Source organism: Lathamus discolor, chromosome 4, assembly GCF_037157495.1.
Source record: "Lathamus discolor isolate bLatDis1 chromosome 4, bLatDis1.hap1, whole genome shotgun sequence".
NCBI classification, from domain to species: Eukaryota; Metazoa; Chordata; class Aves; order Psittaciformes; family Psittacidae; genus Lathamus; species Lathamus discolor.
In genome coordinates this window covers 61,045,159-61,069,143 of record NC_088887.1, presented here as the reverse complement: position 1 = coordinate 61,069,143, position 23,985 = coordinate 61,045,159, and the positions used below count along the sequence as shown (strand labels likewise).

Here is a 23,985-nt window from a genome sequence, read left to right as displayed (position 1 = left end):
ATGGGGAAGAAAACCACAAAGTCCCACCCTGGGCCAAGGAAATCTAAATCAGCCAAAGCTGACCTGCAGTTCCCCGTGGGTCGCATCTACAGGCTCCTTAAAAGAGGGAACTATGCTGACAGGATTGGTACCGGCGCTGCTGTCTACCTGGCTGCGGTGCTGGAGTACCTGAGTGCTGAGATCCTGGAGCTGGCGGGGAAAGCTGCACAGGAAAACAAGAAAACCAGGATCCTGCCCAGACACATCCAGCTGGCTGTGAGAAACGATAATGAGCTGAACAAGCTCTTATGTTGTGTGACCATTGCTCAAGGAGGGGTGATACCTAGTGTTCTTCCTGAACTTATTTCCAAGATGACTGCTCCGGTTAAACCACCCCACCAACATGCCTAGTCACAGGAGTCCTAAGTGCCACCAGGCTCCTGACCTTGCGGTTAACCCTGGCCTTCTCCACAGCTCAGTCTTTCATGATGGTTGGCCTTTTTGGTCAAAATTTCTGTGTGTGTCTCCTTTTGTGTATGTCTGAAAAGCTGCTAAAAGCAGGGTGGCTGGCTAGCTTTCCCTAGTTATGTCCTTCAAATGAAAAAAGTCTATGTACATGAATAAATAGGCGTGAAAAGTAGTTGTGTCCATCTTGTTCCCTTCTATAGAATGTTTGTTGCACTAAACAGAAGATTATTGGTTTTTTGGCAGTGCAGTTACTTAAGGAAACCTGCTTTATAGTCTTTAAAGCTTGTGTCTCTGTGTATGGCTGGAATCTCTTTATTCAGTATGTGTGGAAGTCTGCTTCATCTGACCACTTCAAACCTCATCATAGGCACAGGTAACTAATTATATTAAGTAGTTGCACTGGAAAGACTGCCTTATAATGGTGGTAAAGCTGATGAATTATCTTTAAGATTTGGATATGTATGTAAGGCTGTGCTGTGGCTTTGGAGTGCCACTGCACACTGTTTTGCCCAAAGATGGTGTTGGAATTGTCCTTTCAGTTTCTGGATTGATGTTGTGCAGTCCAAGGAGTCTTCTACGTATAGTATGTGAACCTTGTCAATGCTTGAGCCTTAAAGAAACTAGAATCTACAACCTTCTCTAGATTCTTCTAAAAACTCTTCTTAGGAATTAATCCAAATATGTTTTCCACCTCTCCGGTACTGAGAATCTCCTTAGCTGCTTTGAGACTTGTTCCGTTAGGATTCAGATCAAGGAAATGTGTTAAAATACAATCCATAAAGTGGACTTTTCCAGGACCTGCCTAAATTCTTGTCTTCTGTCTATGCAGTTCAAAAGGCTACCTAAGCATTGTTAGATTTGCACTCTGGATTGCAACATTATGGTGGACACACATGAGTATTAGTGTCTGCTGTGCTGTGGAAGACTTTAAAAGCTTCACCAGCATGATGCCATTCAAATTTAAAAGTTCAATACTTCTTTTATTCATCAAAATAACTGCATTATTAGGTGTTTGGATTATTCCATTTGTAACACAGAACAGGAAATCCCTTATGTCCACCATCTTCACATATATAAATCCAGCCAGGTAAAAAGGCTATTTAAAGAACTGCTTCAAGACTGACATTAGAAACCCAGTGTTTTGGGAGCTTCTGTTTGCTATAATAATCCATATTGCGCTGCTGCTGCTTTCTCTAGTGTAAGTCAAATATTCTGCAGTTTTTCTGGTCTGAGAATTGAGACTTTTTGCAGAATGGGCTGCAGGGTGGCTCATCTGTTTGTATAGGCAGGCTAGGGAATTTAAGTGAAGAGAAAGAAGCCAGGAATGAGGTATTGTGGGACTGCAGGCAGAAGACTATGTATGTGAAACCTCTGCCAGGTGTGTAAGCTGCAAACATCTACTAGAGGCTAGACTACAAGAAAACCAAGGGAGAAGAGTGTTGGTGTCAGGTCAGCCGCAGTATAACTGGCTGCTATGAGCACTAGAGATAAGTGGTTTGTAGTGTGGACAGTAGAAAAATGTTGGTTTGAGGGCAGCCATTGCTACCTGTGTAAATGTGGCAACCTTTGGCTAGAGATCTAGAGGGTGAAATGCTGCTGACCTGTACCACAAACCAAACCCTCAGTCTTGAAAGCAACAGTGGCTCCTTAGGGGGCTGCTGAATGTTTTCCTACAGCAGTTTCAATCAACATTGACCTTATGAGCTGTGGTTGAATCAAAACAGCCCCCTGTTCTCCTGTCAGGCTGAAGGTTGTATCTCATGCTGTGTTGACTCAGAGGCTTGCTCACTGCCTGTCTGAGCCAGCTGCCCACAGCATGGATGCCTCTGCAGTAGCAGAGGTTTGCTCCTGCCATGCTGCACCACTCCTGCTGCTCACAGCATCAGTGTGATCCAGGCTGCTGTGCTCATGTGAAAAGCCTTCATTTTCTTTTCTCTTTCTTTTGATGTTAAAGTAAAACACCACCCTTCATAGTGGTGTTGGCGCAACTTGAATAGTTCCATGCTGGCAGGAGGAAGTGACCGAGGGTGGGATGATGGCTGGAACTGCTGAAGAAGAGGTTGTTTTCAATGCTTCTGTGATATGGGCTGCAACTATGAACCCCCATGGATATTTAAAAGGTCTCTGGAATTAGTCTGTATAACACCAAGTGCATGACTTGAGATATGACCTATGGAGCATGAGGTTTCAGCCAACACCTGTGCCTATGAAAATCCTACCCACACACACACACACAAAAAAAGGGAAATTAATAGAGATCTTTCTCCAAGTATCAGCAATTATGGAGAGGAAGCAAAGCTTGATGCTGGCATGTGCAAGAGCATACAACCATCTCAAAGAGCTGTGTGGCCTGTGCTGGGACAAGCTAGCTAAGAGATTCTGCTGCCACTCAGGGTACAGGACTTTGCCCGAGACCTGGTCAGAGGGAGAGCAGCCATTGGGGTGATGCTGGTTGGTCCCTGTGTCTTTGTTGCCAAAAAAACAGTTCAATACTTCTTTTATTCAACTCATTGAGCTTTATTGGGAAGTTTATGTAGACTTAAGTGTGACGACAGGGTGCACCCTGCTACTCCAGAAGCAGCAAGTTTGGGAAGATGTGGTCTTTCACAGCTGAGTGCCCAAAAGACTCTCTGGGGCCTGCAGCTCACATTTGCTAAAATGCAAGGTGGGGAGAGGCATCACCTTCAGCAGTGGCTCACCCTCAGTTACTTGGCAAAACTCAACAGATGAGAACTGACTAGAACACTGGAACAAGGAGAGAACACTGGCAGGTCCAGGGAGAGCCACAGGGAAAGAGCATCCCTGGAGCATGCAGGAGTCCCAGCTGCTATTGTACAGCTCTGCTCTGTCTCTAGTACAGTTGACCTGCAGACATATTGGTTCCATACAGAAATATGCCTTGCTGTGGCTCTCCAGTTCTCTGTGCTCCCAAGTACAGCTTTTCTGTTGTACTTCCAAATGTAGGACAACCAGAGCATTCATTCCTGCTTTTTTTTTTTTTTTTGTTGTTGTGAAGTCTCAAGGCAATTGAAAATATAATGCCCAACATTAAGATATTAATTTTAGGAACTCATTAATTCTATTTCTCTCATGCAGCTGTGAAGACTATTTTGTCTGTCTTTTGAAGATACATTACGAATGCTTCAATGGGGTACTTTTAATCTTTGATTAAAAAAAGCCAGTCTCAGTTTAAATACGCAATCAAACATACATTCAGTCTTCTAGCATATTCTCAGCCCTGTGAACTGCTCTACCCCAAATAAATACCTGATAATATGTGAGACATGGTTTGTGAAGGCTGTCCTAGCAGCTGGGTCAGATTCTGCTCCTGTTTTCACCACTGTTACCAGCTTTACTTCTCTCTCTGTCTCTCTTCCTCAGTTCTCCTTTGTGTCACAACTTACATACTTCCATGACTTCAGGGGGCAAATTGTTTGTCAACTAGCTAAAGTTACTGACTCTTTTGAGGCCAATGGATGTTTTAACTACTGGCAATTATTGTTTTGTTTGTAGAAGCAGCTCATTAGACTCCTAACCAAGGGGTTATGTGAAGTGAGTGTATGGGAGAGAATGGCACAACCATTTCTAGCTTTGTGATGAAAGTGAATTCTTTCCAGCTTGCTCCAACTATCCCAATGCTGTGTGTAGCATCTGTGAGAATATTTTTGCCAGCAGTGTCATGGTGGGGTTTCTTAATAGTTCTACCCTCCAAGAAAAAATTCATTTACACTCAACTGGCAACCATTTTAACATTTATTATGTCTGCAGCAACCTGGCAGCTGGGGAGAGGAGTCAGTCATACTCTTAGAAATGAGTAACAATGAACCACCAAAATGTGCAAGCTGACCCTGGGTTATCTCTGTGCTCTGATCTCCTTTGAAAGCAGGGAATGGGGGACGTGGTCACTAGGCTGAGGTAGCTTTTAAATGCCTTTGCCAAAGTGACAGACCCAGAAAAAGCATTCACTGCCTCAACTTGATAGTTGCTTCCTTTTTCAGAGTGCAAGCTCTCTACCTGCCAAGCCAAGGAAGACACACACATGTTCTCAGGCATTGCGTGAGATGTCTGGGTGCCTCTTTTCTTCCTAAGCACCATAATTCATGCATCTTTCTACTCATGCCCCAGGTTCAGGAGGCTTTCATGAAGTTTCCTCAGGCTTGGTTTGGCTGCTATACTTTCATTTGAACTTACTCCTCCCAGGAGCTGCATTATCCCAGCACCTTGCTTTGCACTGTGTCTTGAATCTAGGGCTCTCAACTCCCATCAATGGGAGTTCATTGACTCATGGCAAGTGAAGGCACCATGCAGAGCCAGCACAGCAGCAGAAAGAGGGAACCTGACTGTTACTCAGTGGTTAGGTGAATCAGCAGTGATACTGACTGTTTCTTTTTTCCTTATTTTTTAATGTCTAGTCCAGATGTGATCTCAACCCATGAGTGCATTTCTAGGCATCATGCCATGCAGACTAAAAGGTAGAGTCAACAGGCTTACATTGCAGAATGCAAAAGAAGTGCAGTTAGTAACCTGAAAATAGCTATCCTTCATCTAGGTCAGAGGAGAAATTTGAGTCTTTGTCCTTGTGGCATGTGCTGAATCCAGGGCACTGGTTAAGCTGGAATTAATGGTGAAACAGTGAGGAGCCATGTCGAGCTGTCACAGCACTTGGCCGACTTTCTCTTTTGAAACTCAGATAACGCTGAGTCTCAAACATGCTCAGAAGACAGTGAAATTTTCTGCTTGAACTAAGAAACAGATTTCTTTTATGAGCTTCTCTATTCATTCAAACATCATGCAGTTGCTTGATGAGGCTTAAATCGTACTCTGGTAGCTGAATTCACCAAGGAAGGAGCTTGCTGCGGTAAGGGAACTCGAACATGGCCTATGCATCTGTTTAGGAAACATCAAGCATCTGTCACTCTAGCCTGGTCCCCCTCCCTTCCCAAGTTTTAACTTCCTTACTAATTTCAGATTTACTTTTATTGATCTCCCCTGTTCGAGTCATTATAACACATCAGATAATGTACCTGGGACCCAACTTGTCCAGGGTACCCTATACATGTATGCTGCTCTCTGGGACACCATTCAGTAGTAGACCTGGGAAGCCTGTCACAATGTGTTTCCTATTTCCCAGTCTGAGAGCTTCTTTCTGCATGTCATCACACAGGCCCGATTCTCACTATGACTTAGGTTTAAATGTGTTTGCATTGGTGGAGATATGCCGGTGTGAAACTGTTTTGAAATGTGGACCATGGCCTACTTTTGGCTGGGAACTTCCCTTGTGCCCTCCTGATGGGCATAAGGGGCATGTCTTCCAATAACAGCAATGGCAGCAATAATAAATCCTGGTAAAATCATTGTAAAAAACTGAGTGCTTCGCTATCACTTAATAGTGCAAATTGAAGCATTTTTCTGAGAAATTCAAAGATGTGCACGCTGGGACTCCTCATGTCTTTAAGCTATTTCTCTTTCAAGGTCATTCTATCTTCAGATAGGCCTAGTCTTCCTTCCTCTGAAATCATGGCAAAAGATCCAGAAACTGGTGAAACCATGTCTTCTAACACAGGTTATAAATTCAGTACTAGTCTATGGTACAAATGAGTATGCAAGTTATTAAGATCATAAGGAGGGATCTTCCCCCCCTTCAATCCCTTGTAATCCATCTCTTTTCCTCCATGGATCCCTAGATTTGTTTCAATAGTAATTTTTGCAATTTTTAAAAAAGTGAAATGACTCTTCCACATCCAGGAGGTTTTAACTGACTTTCACTACATTAAGAATCTACAGTTCCTCTAAAAGAAAACTTGTTCTAGTACCTGCTTCAAAGCATATTTCTCCTCAGAGCATATTCCAGAGGAGGAAGGGCTGAAGAAGTTGCTGTTGGGAGAAACGGTGCTGAAGTGGTGAGGAACTATGAAATGGGAGAATGGAGATGAAAATGCTGTAAAAATAGCAAGAGAGGGGTAGACAGGGAGAGAAAGAACAGCATAAATATCTGCAGGAAGTGAACGTAAAATTTATTGTGTGAAATGGCATTTCATGATAGAATAAAGCAAAAGAAAAAAAAAGTAATTCCCTTCATGGCAGGAATTACTGGGTGATGTTCTTTTGTTTATGCTATGAAGGTTGTCAAGCAAGACAAATGTCAGGATACTTTCTGGCCGTTCTGGCTCTGCATTTATACCTGCTGTCCCATTACCTACTCAACAGGACCACCGATATTTTCCAGACATACTCTTCCTTCCACAGCACTTGCTAAAAGTGAATGCAGCTCATTAAGCTTTGTACCAGCCTTGACAGGGGCCACCAACAGATCAAATGTCTGCTGCTGAAGAGGAAGCAAACACAGTGATGACACTTCACTGCTGCCTTACAACACACCAGCAGAGGAAAAGAAGCATGGGGACAGAACAGGGGTGGAAAGTTATTTTCATTCTAAGTGTTACCAGTCTGAACAGGATGAATGCAGGGCTGAGTTTCAGCACCACAAAATGTACACTGAAGAGTACTTAAACATTTGCTGGAGTAGGGCTAGTTTCTCTGATAAATAATGAGGCATTTGTGTAATAACAATTTTTATTTGAAGATAAATTTAAATATAAGGATAAAAATCTCTTTACTTGATTATAAGGTAAACTGTGACAAATATTATTAGTCTATTACAGTAATTTAATATCATTATTTACTCTAGACATAGGGATTGGAAACAAAATCAGACAAATATCTAGATCACCAGCATTTGGCTTCCTTGGAAGGTTAAAGTTTTATCCAGGCTGATCAATAGACACTCTTGAGGATTTTGAAGCTATTTCTGAACAGAAATTAACTGGGTATCATAGCAAATCTTTGAGGCTAAGTAACCATACCCTTGTTTCACAAACAGGGAAGCTGAGTCAGGTGGAAAGGTCCTATCTTGGTAGTGTACCTGCTTAACTTCATACCCTTGGGTAAGCCTCTGTTAAACAAAGTGCTTGGTAAGTATGGAAATCACGCCCTTAGGTGGTTCACTGAAATGTAGTGGTACTGTTACAGATCAAGAGAGCTAGAACTACAGCTCAGACATCCAATTCCCCATTTTATACACTCCCTACTCAGCTGCCTTTCTCCCTTCTGGTTTTGGTCTTCTTCCTAAGAAAGCGACATTTATGGTAGCACATAATTTGCTTGCTTATCCATCTGTCCTCACCTGTTAACTTCTCAATCTGTTGAGCATTTCTAGGCAAATAAGATGCAGAGCTGAAACCCCAAGCTGATTCCTAACAGTTATATGGAAATAGGTACCCTGTGAAAGAAAGAGCTCCAGTTGTGTCCTGACTGAAATAAGGGTCACAGCATGAGTAATGAAAGGATAACAAAAACTATCTTTAATTAAATGCAAAATGACAGATCTTCCTCAAAGTACAAATCTAATATAAATAACTTTGCTAGTTCTGTTGATCATGTAATTGCTAATTTACTTTGGTAAAACAAGAGGTTAATTGCACAGTAGTTTTGCACATAGCTAGTTCTCGTATATCCCATGCTACAGATTTCAGCTTAGTCTAGCCACGTGTAGCTGAGGCTGGCACTGACTGAATTGTAAAGCAAAGCAATGAAAAATTGCAAAACGTAGCACCTCTGGCACCTCTCTTGTTTCTGATGCTGCAAAACGTATTTATCTTGATGTAACATTACTTTCCTAACTCAATTGTGGCATGGTACAATTGTCAAGGAAAATGGATGTTTTCAATAACACCTATTAGAAAATGTGTGTACATGGTGCTCCACAATTCAATGAAGCTGTGGGCAGATGGGAGCATGGAGATGAAATGTTGCCTGGAAAAGCTCTTCTTCTTCTACCTGTCTAGAAGACTGATGCTGCTGATGGATGTCTCAGTAGTGCAGAGGGCTTGCATTTCACTCTGTACTGAGATTTGTGTTTATAAGCTTGCCACCTTTGCTTGCTTTGTAAGGTGAGGAAATATCCCAGCTTACGGCCTGGGAGAGCCTTGTCCAGGTGAGTGCAAGGGATGTATAAGGTCTGATGAACTCATGTATTACCTCTGCTAGGAGTGGGACAAGCACAGCACACCAGCGGCTCCTGCACGGCCAAATTTGATATTGGCGTTGCCCTCTGCTGACCAGTCCAAACATTGCAATGCTGAACGTCCCTGTCATGGAATCATAGACTCATAGAATCATAGAATAGTTAGGGTTGGAAAGGACCTCAAGATCATCTAGTTCCAACCCCCCTGCCATGGGCAGGGACACCTCACACTAAACCATCCCACACAAGGCTTCATCCAACCTGGCCTTGAACACCGCCAGGGATGGAGCATTCACAACCTTCCTGGGCGACCGATTCCAGTGTCTCACCACCCTTACAGTAAAGAACTTCCTCCTTATATCCAATCTAAACTTCCCCTGTTTAAGTTTTAACCTGTTACCCCTTGTCCTGTCACTACAGTAAACACAGTCCTCTTGGACAATACAGTACTGGACAATACAGTACACACTGTCCTCTTGGAAGTCAAGTGTGTGCTCTACTGCACGTCACAAAACAGTGACTTTGGGTTATCTTGGATTATATACAGTCTGTGGAACTATACAGACTATATACAGCTGTGGAAATGAAGGAAAATACGTGGTATAAGACTACCAAGTTATAAACAAGGCTATTTTTGGTGTTTATATATGTAGCAGAGTCTCTGGTGTAGTCCCCAGAGAGGCCACACTGCCCAGCAGGGTGGGTGGCTGCAGCATGTCCTTTCACTCCAGGGTCGTGACAGGAGACATAAGCTTGTTCCGATGCTGATTGAGGCTCCTGGATTTTGCTACCGAGTCACCCTTTTTGCTAAGGGTCCCACATGATTGCCAGTCCTTTTTGCTCTGAGGTCCATTCATGTGTGTTCTGCATTTTTGCCTTCTCCCTTGGAAGTTCTAGGCCATATTTCAGTCTTTTGCTGGTTGATGTTTAGATATCTATATTCCAGAAGCATGTATTTTTGTGCACACATCTCCCCTTTGCAGTAATTCATTAGGTACTAGATGAACTGCTGTGCAGAAACCCCAGGCTGCAGAAGCTTTGTGTAAAGGTATTAAGAACTTTTTCCTTTCAAGTCTGCCGTATGTTCTCCTTCAGACTTCCTCTACTGATCTTGCAGCAGATTTAAGGCTAATAGATAGATGGTGTTTGCTGTACAAGGTTCTTTGCCCCAGAGAAATGTCAAAAATTCAGATGGTGAATCATAACCAGCTATAAGATCAGTCACATTTTTGTTTCTGCATTGCAGGAAAAGTAGATTCAGAGATAAGAAGGAGACTTGGCAGCTACTTCTAGTTGTTCAGTGAAGAAATCTATCAGAGTGATAGATGATGTATAGATTAAGGCAGTTTATGAAGTCCAGCCCAGTCAAACATATGCATTTACCGTGCTTAATAAGGTAGGGGGGTGGCAATTGCAATGTGTTTGGAACAGATAAGTGAAACAAGTCTTCAGAGTGATCTCCACGTAAGAATCCGCCTTGGCTGCCTGTAGAGACCCTCTGATCACTGCTCAACTCTAAGATCCCAGCAAAGAAATAAACATTTTGTAGCTGTGTTTAGAATAACAAGCACATCTGTCTTGAGGCTGGACTTCATTTGGCAGCCCCACGTGCACTAGGAAAAAGCTGGAACAGGATGCTGGCAGCTTTTGGCCAGCCTGTCGAGCAGTTACTTACCTTATGCCCAACTGTCTGTGTTAAGCAAATGGATTTAAATGTCCAGCGGGTAGATCTGCAATTTCTACAGCTACTTCTTTCTCATTACTTGCTGAGATTTGTGAAAACAAGCAGTCAGCTAACGTGTTTTTAGTTCCTAAATGGTATTTCATGTCATGCATACATGTCGATCAGCCCTTATTGCCAGTCGTGTGAACTCTCTCATTGAATTTTCACAGGACTCCAGTGTGTGTGCAGCGTGAGTTTGCAGGTCACAAATGGGCATTTCCACTCTTTTTCCATAATCCACATGCTTCCTTTTCCATCCTGAGGTGTTTTCTCTCATGTCACACAAACATTCCAGAAGTAAGGACAGTGCCCTTCTCAGGTCTGCCCTGCAGCTCTGGGAGTCAGGGTCCGCTTGTCACAGCTGTTAGTGTGACGAGTGTTATCATGAGATAAAAGTATGCAAAGTATGTAAGTGCTGGACTCTCTAAGATTATATCTTCACTTTTCCAGAAGCAGCCAGAGCAACTGCAAGCTGAAGTATGCTAGGTATTCAACAAAACTATGGTGCTACTCTTTCATTAAATGAAACGTAATTAGGAATAAACATTGCATCATGATGTAACACTGAAGAGAGAAAATGCTGCCGGGAGTTATTTCAGAGCTGGGACTTTTGTGCCTTAGATTCCAAATGAGGTGTCGGTCCCCTTGGTGATTTTTTATGACTAAGAAAAGGTAACTCTGCCTATCAGTTAGTGCTTCTGATAGTCAGATTTAATGTGAATCTTTCCTCGTTTTAAGCTCGCCTCTCCTGGCAGTATTCACCCATGGCCATGGCGGACACTGCCAGGAGAGGTGAGCTTAAAATGAAACATTTTATCATTCCCCTTTTCAAACTTTCCTTCTTGCAAACCAGCCCTACTTCATTTGGGCACCAGCTTTCCTGAATGAAACCTCTGCCTTTGCTCTCTGCTGGGCTGTCTCCTGTTGGTTCCCCTCTTTCTTCTCCAGTGCTACTCTCTACATGAAGTCTTCTGTATCATCAGCAGTGCAACACCTCCCATGTCATAGTCTCTACAGCTTCTCATTCATTCCACATCAGAATTTTGCATTCTCCCCAACACTGTGATACTTGACTGTCTAAAGCTCAATATCCCCTTTGCTGCAAAGCTTCAACTTGTATTCTTCAGTACATGCAATACCTGCCTGACATCCTCCATGAGTCATACGTATTTTTTCCAGATGTATCTTTACTAAGACCATCCTGAATGCTGACTCTGTCCTCCGGCGCTTGCCATCCCTCCCAGCTTGCTGTTGTCTGGATGTTTAGCAAGTATGCTCTTCCCTGTGGCAGCTGAGAAGGGAGTGAGGCTGTCCGAGGCACTAGAGAAGGTGTGCTGGTCTTGGCTGGGATGAAGTTGATTTTCTCCATAGTGGATTTGTTTGGATTTGTGGATTTGTTTGGATCTCCATAGTTTGGATTTGTGCTGGAAATGGTGTTGATGACACAGGGATGTTTCCATTAGTGCTGAGCAGTGGCTTACACAGGGTCAAGGCCTTTTCTGCTCCTCACACCACCCCACCAGCAAGTAGGCTGGGGGTGCACAAGGAGCTGGGAGGGGACACAGCTGGTACAGCTGACCCAAGAGATATCCCACACCATACAGCATCATGCTCAGCATATACAACTGGAGGAAGAAGGAAGGAGGATGTTCAGGGTGATGGCGTTTTTCTCCCCAGATAACCCTTACATGTGATGTAGCCATGCTGTTCTGGAGATGGCTGAACACCTGCCTGCCCATGGGAAACAGTGAATGAATTCCTTGTTCTGCTTGGCTTGTGCTCATGGCTTTTGCTATACCTATTAAACTGTCTCTATCTCAACCCACAAGTTTACCAAGGGGCAGTGAGTGAGCAGCTGTGTGGGGCTTGGTTGCTGGATGGAGTTAAACTATGTCAGAGGGTTTTCCTCTTGTGCTTCGTGCTCTGGCTCTTCGGTGAGCAGCAGGTTGTAAGGCCAGGCAGCACTCGCTCCCCCACCGGCAAATACATTTCCAGGTCCCTTGCTGTGTGCTCTGCAGAGAAAAGCCTCGCTAAGCCTGGCTCGAGCAGGCCAGGCTTTTAACGCAGGAGGCCCTGGGAGAGCCTGAAGTGATTTTCGAGGAAAGCTCGATGGCACAAAGGTGTGTGCTCCTGGATAAGCCTGTCTTCCCAAGAGCCGGCAGAGCTGTCTCTAACCACATGCTCTAAGCTATGGCAACTGGTCTCAGGAGTCGATTAAGTGTTAGAAAAAATGTTCTCCTTTGCAGCTTAAATGTATTGCCTCTCAGTGTAATTGACTCTCCCTCCTTGCTCCTTTTTATTACAAGAGGATGGATAAGTGTTGGATTTACTCTCCTAAGCACACTCATTAGTTGCATACCTTGTCATGTCCCTCTTTATTTGCCTGTTCTCTTGCTGACAATTGGAACTGAGCTTTCACTTCCTTTTCTTGCAGATATTTTTTCTGTGCTCCAAATTGTTGTTGTCTACCCCTTGACTGTGCTCCTCGATTTTTGCTGTGGGTTTTGCAGTGGGATGTTCAGGATGTGTTTTGGGCCAGGGATGACATGTACATTTCAATACTCTTAACCGCTCCTATTCCACAGGTGACATTTGTCTTCCTCTGGGTAGCAAGGGTTTCCACTGAGCAGTGAGCAAGAGCTCTCCTGTACATTTTAGAGAGGAGCCACAGTTACTACAGAAATACGGCTGAGGAACCTAAGCTAGGTCCTTACCTGCAAATTACCACCTTATTATTATTTAACCATCTTCTTATTTAATCAGTTTCAAGGACCAAATAGATGTTATTCATGAAACCTGTCATGGGTGGAGGAAGCCACTGCTGATCATGAGAGCACATCATGATTTACCCATGGCACATTATTGCTATGGGTTAACCCTGGCCAGCAACAGCTCAGCCCCGTACAGCCGCTCACTAGTTACCCCTCCCAAGCAAGATGGGGTGGGGGAGAAGGAAGGGTAAAAATGAGAAAACTCATGGGTCGAGATACAGACAGTTTAATAGGTAAAGCAAAGCAGAACAAGGAATTCATTGCTTTCCATCAGCAATGCAAATGTTCATCTCCAGCAAAGCAGGGCTCTGTCATGTTTAGCAGTGACTTGGGAAGACAAAACCATTAACGCCAAATGTCCCACTCTCTCCTGCTTTCACCAGCTTTATATGCTGAGCATGACATCCTACGGTACGGAATATCCCTTGGGTCAGTTGGGGCCAGCTGTCCCAGCTGTGTCCCCTCCCAGCTCCTTGCACCCCACCGGTCTACTTACTTGTGGGGTGGTGTAGGAAACAGAAAAGGACTTGACTCTGTGTAAGCACTACTCAGCAACAGCTAAAACATCCCTCTATTGTCAACGGTGTTTTGATCACAGACCCAAAACACAGCACCATACAAGCTACCATGAAGAAAATTAACTGCATCCTAGCCAAAACCAATACAAATATTTATGCAGAGCTGAGTAAAACTTGATACTGTTCATCTTAGCCTTTGAGGTGAAGCAGGCCAGAAGTGCCAGGTTTCTGAGGATTTACTTTTAAAGACAGAGGTATTCCCATGCCTTCCCACAGTTTTCATGCAGCGGTACCAGTGTAACTGAGATGGGATCATGCCATGTACTAGGACTGAGGAATCAGAGGGAAAGGGAAAATAACAAAGGGCTTGAAGAAGCCAACACTGTGGGACTCCGTGTTGAGGAATTCCAGCCTGGTGTGTATCTCCAGACCCTGGCTTTTACTATGCCTTTTTCTTACTAAGGAAGTAGCTGCTTTAAGTTTTCTGCCCATATATGTCTTCACCTACCAGAACAGATCACCCCACTGCAAGCACAATTGGCTGGACCACAGGCTTAAATGCATGATTTCAGTAAAAAGGGCAGGTGTTCAGAATATCTCTCATAAGTGACTCATTTGTGCTTTACTATAGCCAGTAAGGCAAGGCTGAAAAACACAGCATCTGACCAAATAGTGCCTGTGTGTAACAGCAGTACTCGTTCCCTTTCTTTCAAAGTACTTTGGATTCAGCAGTTATCACACTCAAGCCCTTAGCTATGAAAAACAAAGAATCAAGTCATCAAAATATCAATGATGTAGTCTAACATCTCATCATGCTGTTTGGGATGCATATTGTGAAATGACAGGGAAACATATTATTTAGTCAAAAGGGCAAGCTGGTACTTCATGACCCCATTAAAGAAGATGCTACAAAAAGCACTATTGGATTTGAAAATGGCCAATATTCTGATGATTGATTTCCTTTGAATACAGTTGGACCCATGCAATGCTACACTATAGCCCAATGAGGTCTAGTACCCACTTCAATAAAAAAAAAAAAAGGACAACAATAATTAATGGTTGCAAATTTATTACATGGAACAGCAAAATCCAGGCAACTGAGTCACACAATAGACAACTAGTGCAATGGGAAATCCCTTTATGTAAACCAAGTCTTTGCACTGGTAAGTCGACCAATGAACTTCATATTCCATGGTATTCTGAAACAAATTAACACATTTTATGTTGAGATGTTGGTCTGAATATGACTTGGTATTCAATTCTGTATGCCTAGTCCTTCTCAAAGTTAGACATGAAATAGCTTTATGTTCTAGCAGAAGTTTGATGGATGAAAGCCTGAAAGTTGAGATAAGTGCCTGATCTGTTACTTGTACTCAAACAAGAAACCTCCCTCTTCATACAGTTCTCTCTCCGCCATGTCATAACTTCACTGTCCTTCTTTCAGAGCGTGGAGACATGGTGTGCATCTTGCAGCCAGGTTGGCTCAGGGGGCTGAGCCGTGGATAAAATTTACTGCTGCATGCAAGGCCAGGGCATGGTTACAAAGTAGTAGCTTCTACACCAGCACTTCAGTGATACGCAGTTGATAGTCCAGCAGTTCTGCCAACACCAGAGTGCTCTGCATAAAGTACTTTCATGCAAGTTTAATCTAATCGGTTTTGAACTGTTTTGCCCCAAAACTCATGCTGCCAGTTACTCTAAACAGATCTGGGCAGCACTACCTGCCCCTAAAGGTTTCATAGCTATGAAGTATTTCCTGCACGCACGTGGACTTAACCACACAAGAATAGCTGCACTGTCTCAAAGCAGAGATGCATCTAGCTCCTTATCTTCCTTTCATCCATGAGAAGCAATGGACATGCAGGGCACTGCCCAAGACCAGAGCAAGCAAGTAGCAATGCTGCTCTACAACACTCTACCAAGTCTTTGGTTCCTTTCTTTCGGAAATGGTTTAACCCTGAATATACAGCAAACTTTCTCTTTCTTTGGGTTTCCTTTGCAGGTTTCATTTTTTCTTTTTCTATTCTTCTGTTCCCCCAGAAAACCCCAACCCTTTCAATCAACAGCTGAAAGTAATTCTTACATTGCAAATAGAAAACAGTGATCTTTATTGCAGGATAAAAGGTTGGAAGATGAGAGACTGAAGGAGGGGACACATGTACATTGACTGTCTTGTCCATTTCCCATTAAGACCTTTAATAGACACATTCAAAGATGGATATGCAAGTGCTAGGTGATATTATTAGATCTCCCTATCTTCCTTCCTTACATCCCCACCCCTACTCTTTCTAGTTAGTTTACCCCAAGGCAGGTCCTAATTCTGATGTGAGGATAACTCTCATCTGGCATGCAGAGATCTGTATTAGTGGGATCTTGTGTAAGATTAGGTGGCTGATAGTCTCTTGGAACAGAGAGGAGTGTAGCTGTTGTGTTCCAAGTACAACTGATACCCTCTGGTTTTAAACTTTATAATTGCTGTACCATTTCCATAACTTTGCAGAGGAGGAAAGCTCCTTCTTACTGAACTAAGGTTCAGTAAGAACTCTGTTCTTCAAGTAAGAGGGAACAGAACAGTACTTGTCAAGAGCATATACTGGAAGTCTGCGAGCATGAAAAAACATGCATTTCTGCCCCAAAAAACTTCCTGGTGACAATATGAAACACTCATCTGGGGGTCTAGGTTTGTAATAAGTTGCAGTAACTCCTTCTGTCATGAAGATCATTATTAGTAAAAACCCAGAACAAGTTCTTGTCACTTTTGGATGCCTACTTACCACTGCTTTCAACAGTTCTTCCATTCCGAGGCTGAAAAACATAAAAATTATATGGTTGTGCAGAAGTATGAGATGCCAGATTTATAAGCACACCAAAATACATCTCCTGTCATGCAGACAGAGTGCATAAGAAGGCTGCAGTAAGATTTCCTTTAAAGGGACAAGAGATCAAATACCAGGGGATCTGTGCAGGGTGGGTTTTGCCTTTGAATTTGAGAAATATTCCTTCAGCCTCTGGCCAAACAGCTAAACATTCTGGATTTAATTACTCTCATTAAGGGTCTTGGTCCCAGTTCACTGGGATACTATATGCAGGTGCCCAAGCAAGAGCATAGAAATACCACCACTGAAAGCACCTGGCCAAACACACTTGAAGTGAGCCAAAATGTAAATTGCAGCTGAACTGGGACTCTGGTTACCTGCTATGACCTACTTTATAACTTTTTAGTTACTGAAAACTGATTTGGTGTTAATCAGCGCAAGTCAAACATAAACAAAAAGTAGACCATACCATAGTTCAGCAAGACAATGGGTGAAAAAAAACCCACACAAAAGATACTATGATGATGTCCATAATATTGCTTTGGCTTTTTGCCCTGCTACAGTGTGCCATATCTTTCTGGCAAGACTTTTCAGACCAATTGGACATTCAACTCATACATTTTATCTAACAAATTTAGGATCAGTGCACCTTGGAGATACAGGCCACGTGCTACTTCGGATAATTTGGATCAAGATAAAACATTTGCAGAGTCACCTCTTCAAATAAAAAAGTGCTTAATCCATTACTACCCCAGATCTCATTATCTTGTCATCTTCTAATGAAATCAGAGATTTATAAGCAAACGGCTCCCTAAGCTTTCAAACAAAGGATATTTGACCTCTACTCAAAAGTGCAGAAAGAATCTGTGAAGGGAAACAGCTGTTCATCTGCACTGTAACACATCACTGTATCTGTGATTCAGGATCTTTAAGTAAGAGATTCAGATACCCTGAAAAGGAAAAAAGGCCGTCCCAGAGCCGCATGACTATCCTGCAAAATAAAACACAAACAATAACACACTACTTTAAACAGAGTTCCATAGACCTGTTGACAAGTTTCAGTGTCATTCCATCAGAATATCAATAATTCAGGGGCTTTTTTGGCAGCATGTAAACAACAAGATGTTGTTAGTCCCTGATGTCCACTCATCTGGAATGCTGATTAAAAATTAATACTCAAAGGGTATTGTCAAGAACTACCCATTCTGCCTAGTGTACATATAGTATATTACCATAATTAAAGGTTCGAGGGCTTTAGAAAATGTATAAAAGAAATATATAAAGAAATGTATAAAGAAAGCTTTACACTGTGCTTTATTGCTGTGCAGAAACAAGGTCAGCACAGCTCACTTCCCAACCATTGGAAAAAACAATAAATCAAGCTGACTTTAAAAAAAAGCAGCAAAAGAAACAGGCCATACTTTCCTGTCCACTGCTACTCACTCGTCTTCACATTTACCTACCTTCTTTGTAAACTTTGCAGCAGCAATCTGTGATTCCTGCAAGTGGACAGTGAAAGATAATCAAGATGCTGTAATTTCTTTGGTTGGTTACAGTAAATCCTCCATCACTGATGAGGTTGCTGCACTCCATGTGAAAAAGAGATAGTCTTATACTTATCACAGACAGATGTAAGAACAGTAACAGATATTTTGAAAGGTTGATTTTGAACCTTGCCTTATCCCGTGTTACCCCATTCATTACAATCATTCAACATGCTTCCCTTGCTGTACAACCAAGAACAGCCGTGCTCTGGCAGGTGAAGCAGAGCTCAACCTGGAGTGAATGCAGCAATTCCACTCCTCTGGCTTGAATTCTACCCATAGCTCTTATCTTGTTAAAATGCAGTTGCTCTTCACTTTTCAGACTGCCCTTGTTTTTAACACAGGCACGATTGCTGGTTTTAAGCCTTCCCCTGCACCCTTTATTCTTCAGGAAACTGCTCATTTTTATTACTCAGTCTTACACCAAGGAATAGAATCTTCCCTCATGACTTCATGGGAGCACTCTGTGTCTAACCAAACCCTGAACTAGCAGTCTAGTGAGCCAGCCACATCTTGGAACCTTCCTGCCAATGGCATGGCTGCCGGGCTGCCTGCTCCCAGCTAGGATAGCTCTGTGTGCTGCAGCCACAGTTATATCAGCGAATTAGATTGAACAGTGAACAGATCTAGTTACCTGCAGCAGGCATATATAATGACCAAAGACATGAAAACAGGGGATTAGAACACAGGAAAAGCATACAGATGAAACTGGAGAGGAGGAATTATAAAAGACAAAATACACAAACAACAATGAAAGAATCGTGATTCAGAGTATAAGACAAGGATTTCTGTGATTCAACCTTACGACAATTTATAGAGCAACTGACATCAACTTATACGGCTATAAAATACAATGAAAGAAAAAAGTGCTCAATCAAGGTGCTTTAAAGGATGCAAAGGAGGAGGCTAAAGCAAAGAGACAGTGTGAAGGCTAGTTTTGTTACAAGATGATTATTATATACCACACAAAGATAGAGACCCATTCATGACTTAGCCTGCAGTTTCAAATGTCCCAGCTAATATATAACAGGTGAGAGTTTACATGGCAAAAACTAAGCTTCTAAACGGTGTGTTGGCTTGACTTCAGGATGGAAATTTGAAGCTTTTACAGAGATGATTGTGATGCAGCCGCATTTAGATAACTCTTTTTTATTCTTTTGAAAGTGCCATCTGCAAGATTTACCCGAAGATTAGAAATTGAAGTTAAATAGTCTATTAGTTCTCCCAAAAGATTTTAAAATTCCCCAGATGGAATTCAAGTCCCATTAACACCCAAATTGCCATTGACTTTGCCTTTCTAGTTCCGAGGCCTCATTTCTTCTCTTGAAACACCATCTATTTTCTCTACATAATCTATAATGAACCAAATTTGTTTTAAAAGATCCACATAAATACAGGCTCATGTAGAAAGTTTAAGTCCAGCTAAAATCAGTAGGATTTCATAACTCTTTCATTAGGTGCACTACATGTAGATGCATGTCTACAGTGTCTTCTCAAGATTCCTTGTGGACTGAGAGAGAAAGTACAACTTCATGTAATAAGAGATTTAACCAATTGGGTAAAACTTGCTATTTGGCATAGTCCTTTTCCCATATTGCACACATACATTCGATCTGCCACTTAATCAGACCACACCTAAAAATCATATTGTAGATATGGAGCTGATACTAGTCATCTCTCTCAACAGAATACTGTACCAGTTTCAGCTCCCAATCTTAGGGCACAGAGTGTGAATTTTTTGCAAAGTTAATACCTAAAATAGTAACCAGGAACAGGGCTCCATTTAAAGTGACCGGATGATTCTGAATGTCCCTTTCATTAGCCAAGCTGCAGAAGCATAGGAAGCAATACTGAACTCAAAAACATTTAGTAGACATTTAAGACTGAAATGCTGGAATTTTTTATACAATCAACTTAAGCATTGTAGAGTTTTATGGCTGCTTTAGGAGAGCATGTTGGCAAGAAGAGATATTGAAGTACATGTCAAAATACTTTATTGTTGTCTTGAAGGCTCTACTTGTGATTTGAAACAACAGAGGACTCAAACTCCACAAGTAAATTGGCCTTTTTAACATACCCAAGAGCTGAGTGAATTTTATGGGAAAGGCTCTTAATAAACTGGTGGTGATAAAAAAGTTATATAAAGCAGCCCTGACACTGAGCTAGGTCCTAATATGTCTGCACCAATAACAAAGAGCTACACTCAGCAACTCCTCAACTTAATCTTTTGGATGCGAGTCAGAAGCACAAAAAATCCCCAAGTTCAAACAGAGTACTAAGGTCAGTAAAGCAAGTCATATGCCTCCATGTTCTAGTGGGGGCACACTATGTTTCATATTCCTCCTGGTCTAATGGAAGGTGTCCCTACCCATGGCAGTGGGGTGGGAATTAGGTGATCTTTAAGGTCCCTTCCAACCCAAACCATCCTATGATTCTATGTTTAGCATACTAACGAGCAAACTACTAACAAGAAGAAATGATCTTTTCTATCTTTTCTATCTTTTCTATCTTACAGCTCCTAAACCATGACACTATTAGATTATACGTTGTTTTGAGAGAAATGTCCAAAAGTTGGGTTTGGAGGGGTTGCTTTTTAAGGTTAAGAAGGAGGTGCTTTGAAATAAAAGAAACAAATATACCTTACCTCATTTGTTTGCATGCTATTGAATATGGAATAACAAAGATCCAAAACAGTGCTGGAGATCTGCAAAACCAAACAGTATACAATACACTTATGGGGAGGATGTGGTGTAGTTTGATAAAGAACAGTCTTGGTCCTGATCCCAACACGATTTAGATCAAACACAGTTCCACTAAAGCCACTCTGAGCAGGGAAAGACTTATGATGCTATTATGAGCTGGAAATTTAGTATTTTGTAAGAGGAGAATACACACAACCTACTAATGTTGTGAACAGTCTTGTGCTATAAAGATCTAAATCAGCCTCTTACACTTAAGAGATCTTTCTATGTTCTAAAAAAAGCTTTGGGGTTTGGCATATTTAATCTACACACATTTTCTTTCACAACCATTTCAGACAATCATTACTAGAATCTTTAATCATATACTGAAAAGTACTGCCCCATACTCACTGCCACGGGACAGGGATCGCCGATGCATGCAATCCTAATAGATAGGAAACAGCTACAGCTCCAAAGAAAGAAAATGTAAGATACCTGAATAACTGGTTCTGGGAACTATTTTTCACAAGCTCTGGTTTACAAGGCTGAAAGACTTCAGGAAGAAGAATTCAGCACAGAATGTTCAAAGTTTCCAGATCATTCCTGATCTTGCAGACTTTTCTCTCCCTTTTGAAAATGACCCTTGGGTTGGGCATCAAATGTAGCAGGGATGATCTTTCAAAGCTACTGAGGGTGTCTTTAAACCATTTGCAAGCTCTGGGCCAGAGACACCACAGCAGAAATGAACTGTGAAAACGTCCTCTCCCTCCCCTGCCCTCTGAGCACCCTGGAAAAAACCCATCCTCCCACCACCACCAAGCTGGGACCAGGCAGGACGCTGCCCGTACCTCCTGCAGCACTGAGTAGCACTACTTCTTGCCTCAGTGCTAGCTACTACTGCGATGGGAAGAAAAGCACTTTTTTCTTTGCCTAGGTCTGAGCTAGCTCTGCGGGGAGGAGAGCACATACACCAGCAAAGTCACTCTGCTTTCCAGAGCCGCCGGCTCTCTGAAGGAGGCTCTTCCACCTGCAGACATCAATGCTAAGGGTTACACAGCGCAATTAGTATGTCTGGAAGGGAGAGTCCCAGCAGATCAAACACATTACCAAAGTCAATTTACCTGGGGTTGATTAGACAGTTCCATCCACTGACTGAAACACAATGCCAGCTGCTTTAAAAAAAGTAAAGACATTAACACTAGGTCTATCATACCTTGGGACATGCTTTTTAGCTCAGGGAGCTAGGACTGGGTGGTTATTAGCTTGCTCAGTTTTTGCTGACACGGGTATCCCTGCACATCCCACTGCACCTGTCTCACCTCCTTCTGCAAGTAGCAAAGGGTTTCAGCCTCCCTACTCTCTTCATCACCCACCCCCCAGGGGATTTCAGGACGCATTTCCAGCCCGTTGCCAATTCCCTACCGGGAGCGAGTCTCATTTCCCACCTCCCGCGGCCAGCCCGGGCTGGACGGCCCCTGTCCTGCCCCTGCACCGCGCCTCGCTTTCGGGCGGGGAAGGCAAAGACGGACCTACCTGGCTTTTGGGCAGGTCCGCGCCGTCCCAGGAGCGCGAGAAAGGCTGCGGGAACCCTGCGGGGACACGGCACGGGGAACACGGCTGAGCGGGGAAGCCGCGGAGCCCAGCCCCGACGGCGCCCCTCGAGGGGAGGGTCGGGGGGGGTCTCTTATGTGTTCTCTCGGTGCCGGGGCGGGACGTACCTGAGCCCCGCGGGAGGGCGCAGAGGCAGCAGGCGGCGAGCAGCCAGGGCAGGGCGTGATGCGGAGAGGGCATGGCTGGGCAGCGGCAACCGAGCGGATGGACGGACCGACCCTCTGCCTTTATGTCGAGCCCGGGCCGCCGCAGAGCCAATGGGCGCAGGGGCGGCCCCGCGCACCGCTCCCGCCGCCGCGCCCCCGGACCGGTGTGAGCGGGGAAACCTCCGCCCGCGGGAGGTTGTTGGAGTCCGGCATCAGTCATTCCGTCCCTTTGTAACCCCCCCGTGAAAGCTGGTTTCCTGGAAGAGGTGACAGAAAGGAGGGAGGGAGAGAAGGGGCTGCGCAAGGAGAAGAGACGGAGCTGCTGGGATTTGCGCTTCAAATGGAACATTCGGTTTTGTGGTAGGGCTTACTGAGTGTTTGGAAAATGTTTCTTCTTGTGGCAGCTTGGGAAATAAAGTTTGACTTCTAATCTGATGGGATGTGAACTTTCATATCGAACAAGTCCCAGGGCATCTTCTTACATTTACCTTCATGTGAAATAAGGAAAGCCAAACACCTCTTGTTTCATTTCCAAGTGGGTATGGCAGTAAACAAATTTAACGGCTTTAAACTGAAAAAGGGTAGATTTCGATTAGATATAAGAAGAAATTCTTCATTATAAAGGTGGTGAGGCACCGGCACAGGTTGCCCAGAGGAGCTGTGGCTGCCCCATCCCTGGCGGTGTCCAAGGCCAGGTTGGATGGGGCTTTGAGCAGTCTGATCTAGTGGAAGGTGTCCCTGCCCATGTCAGGGGGCTGGAACTAGATGATCTTTAAGGTCCCTTCCAACCCAAGCAATTCTGTGATTCTATGACATAGAGCTGCTCAGAACAGAAAGGTGATTCTTTATTCTCCCAATTTAATCATCTGGTTTTACTTTGGAAAATGTTTCCTAGTTTTCTCTGGGAGCAATGCTTTCTAATCAAAACTGAGACTGAGAAAGGCAGAGTCCTGCCAACCTCTTTTTTATAGCCTTTGGGCCTACTAAAGCAAATACATATCCAGTTGTCCTATGTCTAACATACACAGTAGAGCTGTTTGGGAGGCAAGGACCCTATGTGTGATGTAAGACATAAAAAGTCGCAGAAGGTATTATTGGCACAGCAGCCCACCTTATCTCGTAATGTCCCCCACTGGCTGCGCTGCGCATTAAAAGGATTATGGCAGGACGGTTCCTGGTGGGAATATCTCAGCATCTCAGAGCAGTCAGAGAGCAGATGCACCTGCTTTCTCACAGAGAAGGAAAAGGGAGCCAGGCTTCATGTGACCTCTTTAGTTCCACAGCTGTGTCCCCCAAGTACGTAAAGAGGCACAGGAGCAGCTGAGTGACGCCAGCACCATTAGTTCACACTTTATTCCTTCCCCTGGGAGCGGCAGACGTCTTTGCCTCATCACAGCCCCTTGGTGCAATAATCTGAGTGGTGAGCTGTCAAGAGGTCAGGCATAGCTAGAGCAGGCACTCAGCTCCCAGCTTCTCATTCGTCTTGACTGGAAATGAGAATTTCAAGACAGGATAGTGTTCAAAGAGATAATGCCCTCTGACTGTATATTTTTTACCCTATGTGTGAGCTAAAGCAAAATACAGTGAATTTTGTGATTATGGTCGTAGCAAGTCCTCCCAACCTTTCAGTAATGCAGAGATACAGGGTTTCAGGAAACCTGTACCTCTTTTCACAGTGACTCTGCTTTCTGTCCAAGCTCATGCA

At 43.4% G+C, this 23,985-nt stretch overlaps 2 protein-coding genes across 3 annotated transcripts; one reads left to right on the top strand and one right to left on the bottom strand.

Annotated features, from left to right (window-relative positions):
• LOC136013386 (histone H2A-beta, sperm-like) lies at nt 1–390 on the top strand. The gene has a single exon (XM_065677144.1). It carries the CDS (start codon nt 1–3, stop codon nt 388–390), a length of 390 nt encoding a protein of 129 aa, XP_065533216.1.
• A 14,144-nt stretch (nt 391–14,534) lies between these two features.
• Nucleotides 14,535–22,323, bottom strand: NMS (neuromedin S). 2 transcript variants are annotated; one of them, XM_065675758.1, is made up of 8 exons: nt 22,242–22,323; nt 22,057–22,112; nt 21,645–21,695; nt 20,487–20,546; nt 17,762–17,797; nt 17,248–17,289; nt 16,257–16,287; nt 14,535–14,681 (listed from the first exon to the last, which is right to left on the bottom strand). In XM_065675758.1, exons 1-8 carry the CDS (start codon nt 22,312–22,314, stop codon nt 14,665–14,667), a joined length of 366 nt encoding a protein of 121 aa, XP_065531830.1. In that variant the 5' UTR covers nt 22,315–22,323; the 3' UTR covers nt 14,535–14,664. The 2 variants fall into 2 exon arrangements, with proteins under 2 accessions (XP_065531830.1, XP_065531831.1); XM_065675759.1 differs by having other exon boundaries at nt 21,645–21,692.
• Nucleotides 22,324–23,985: the final 1,662 nt, after the last annotated feature.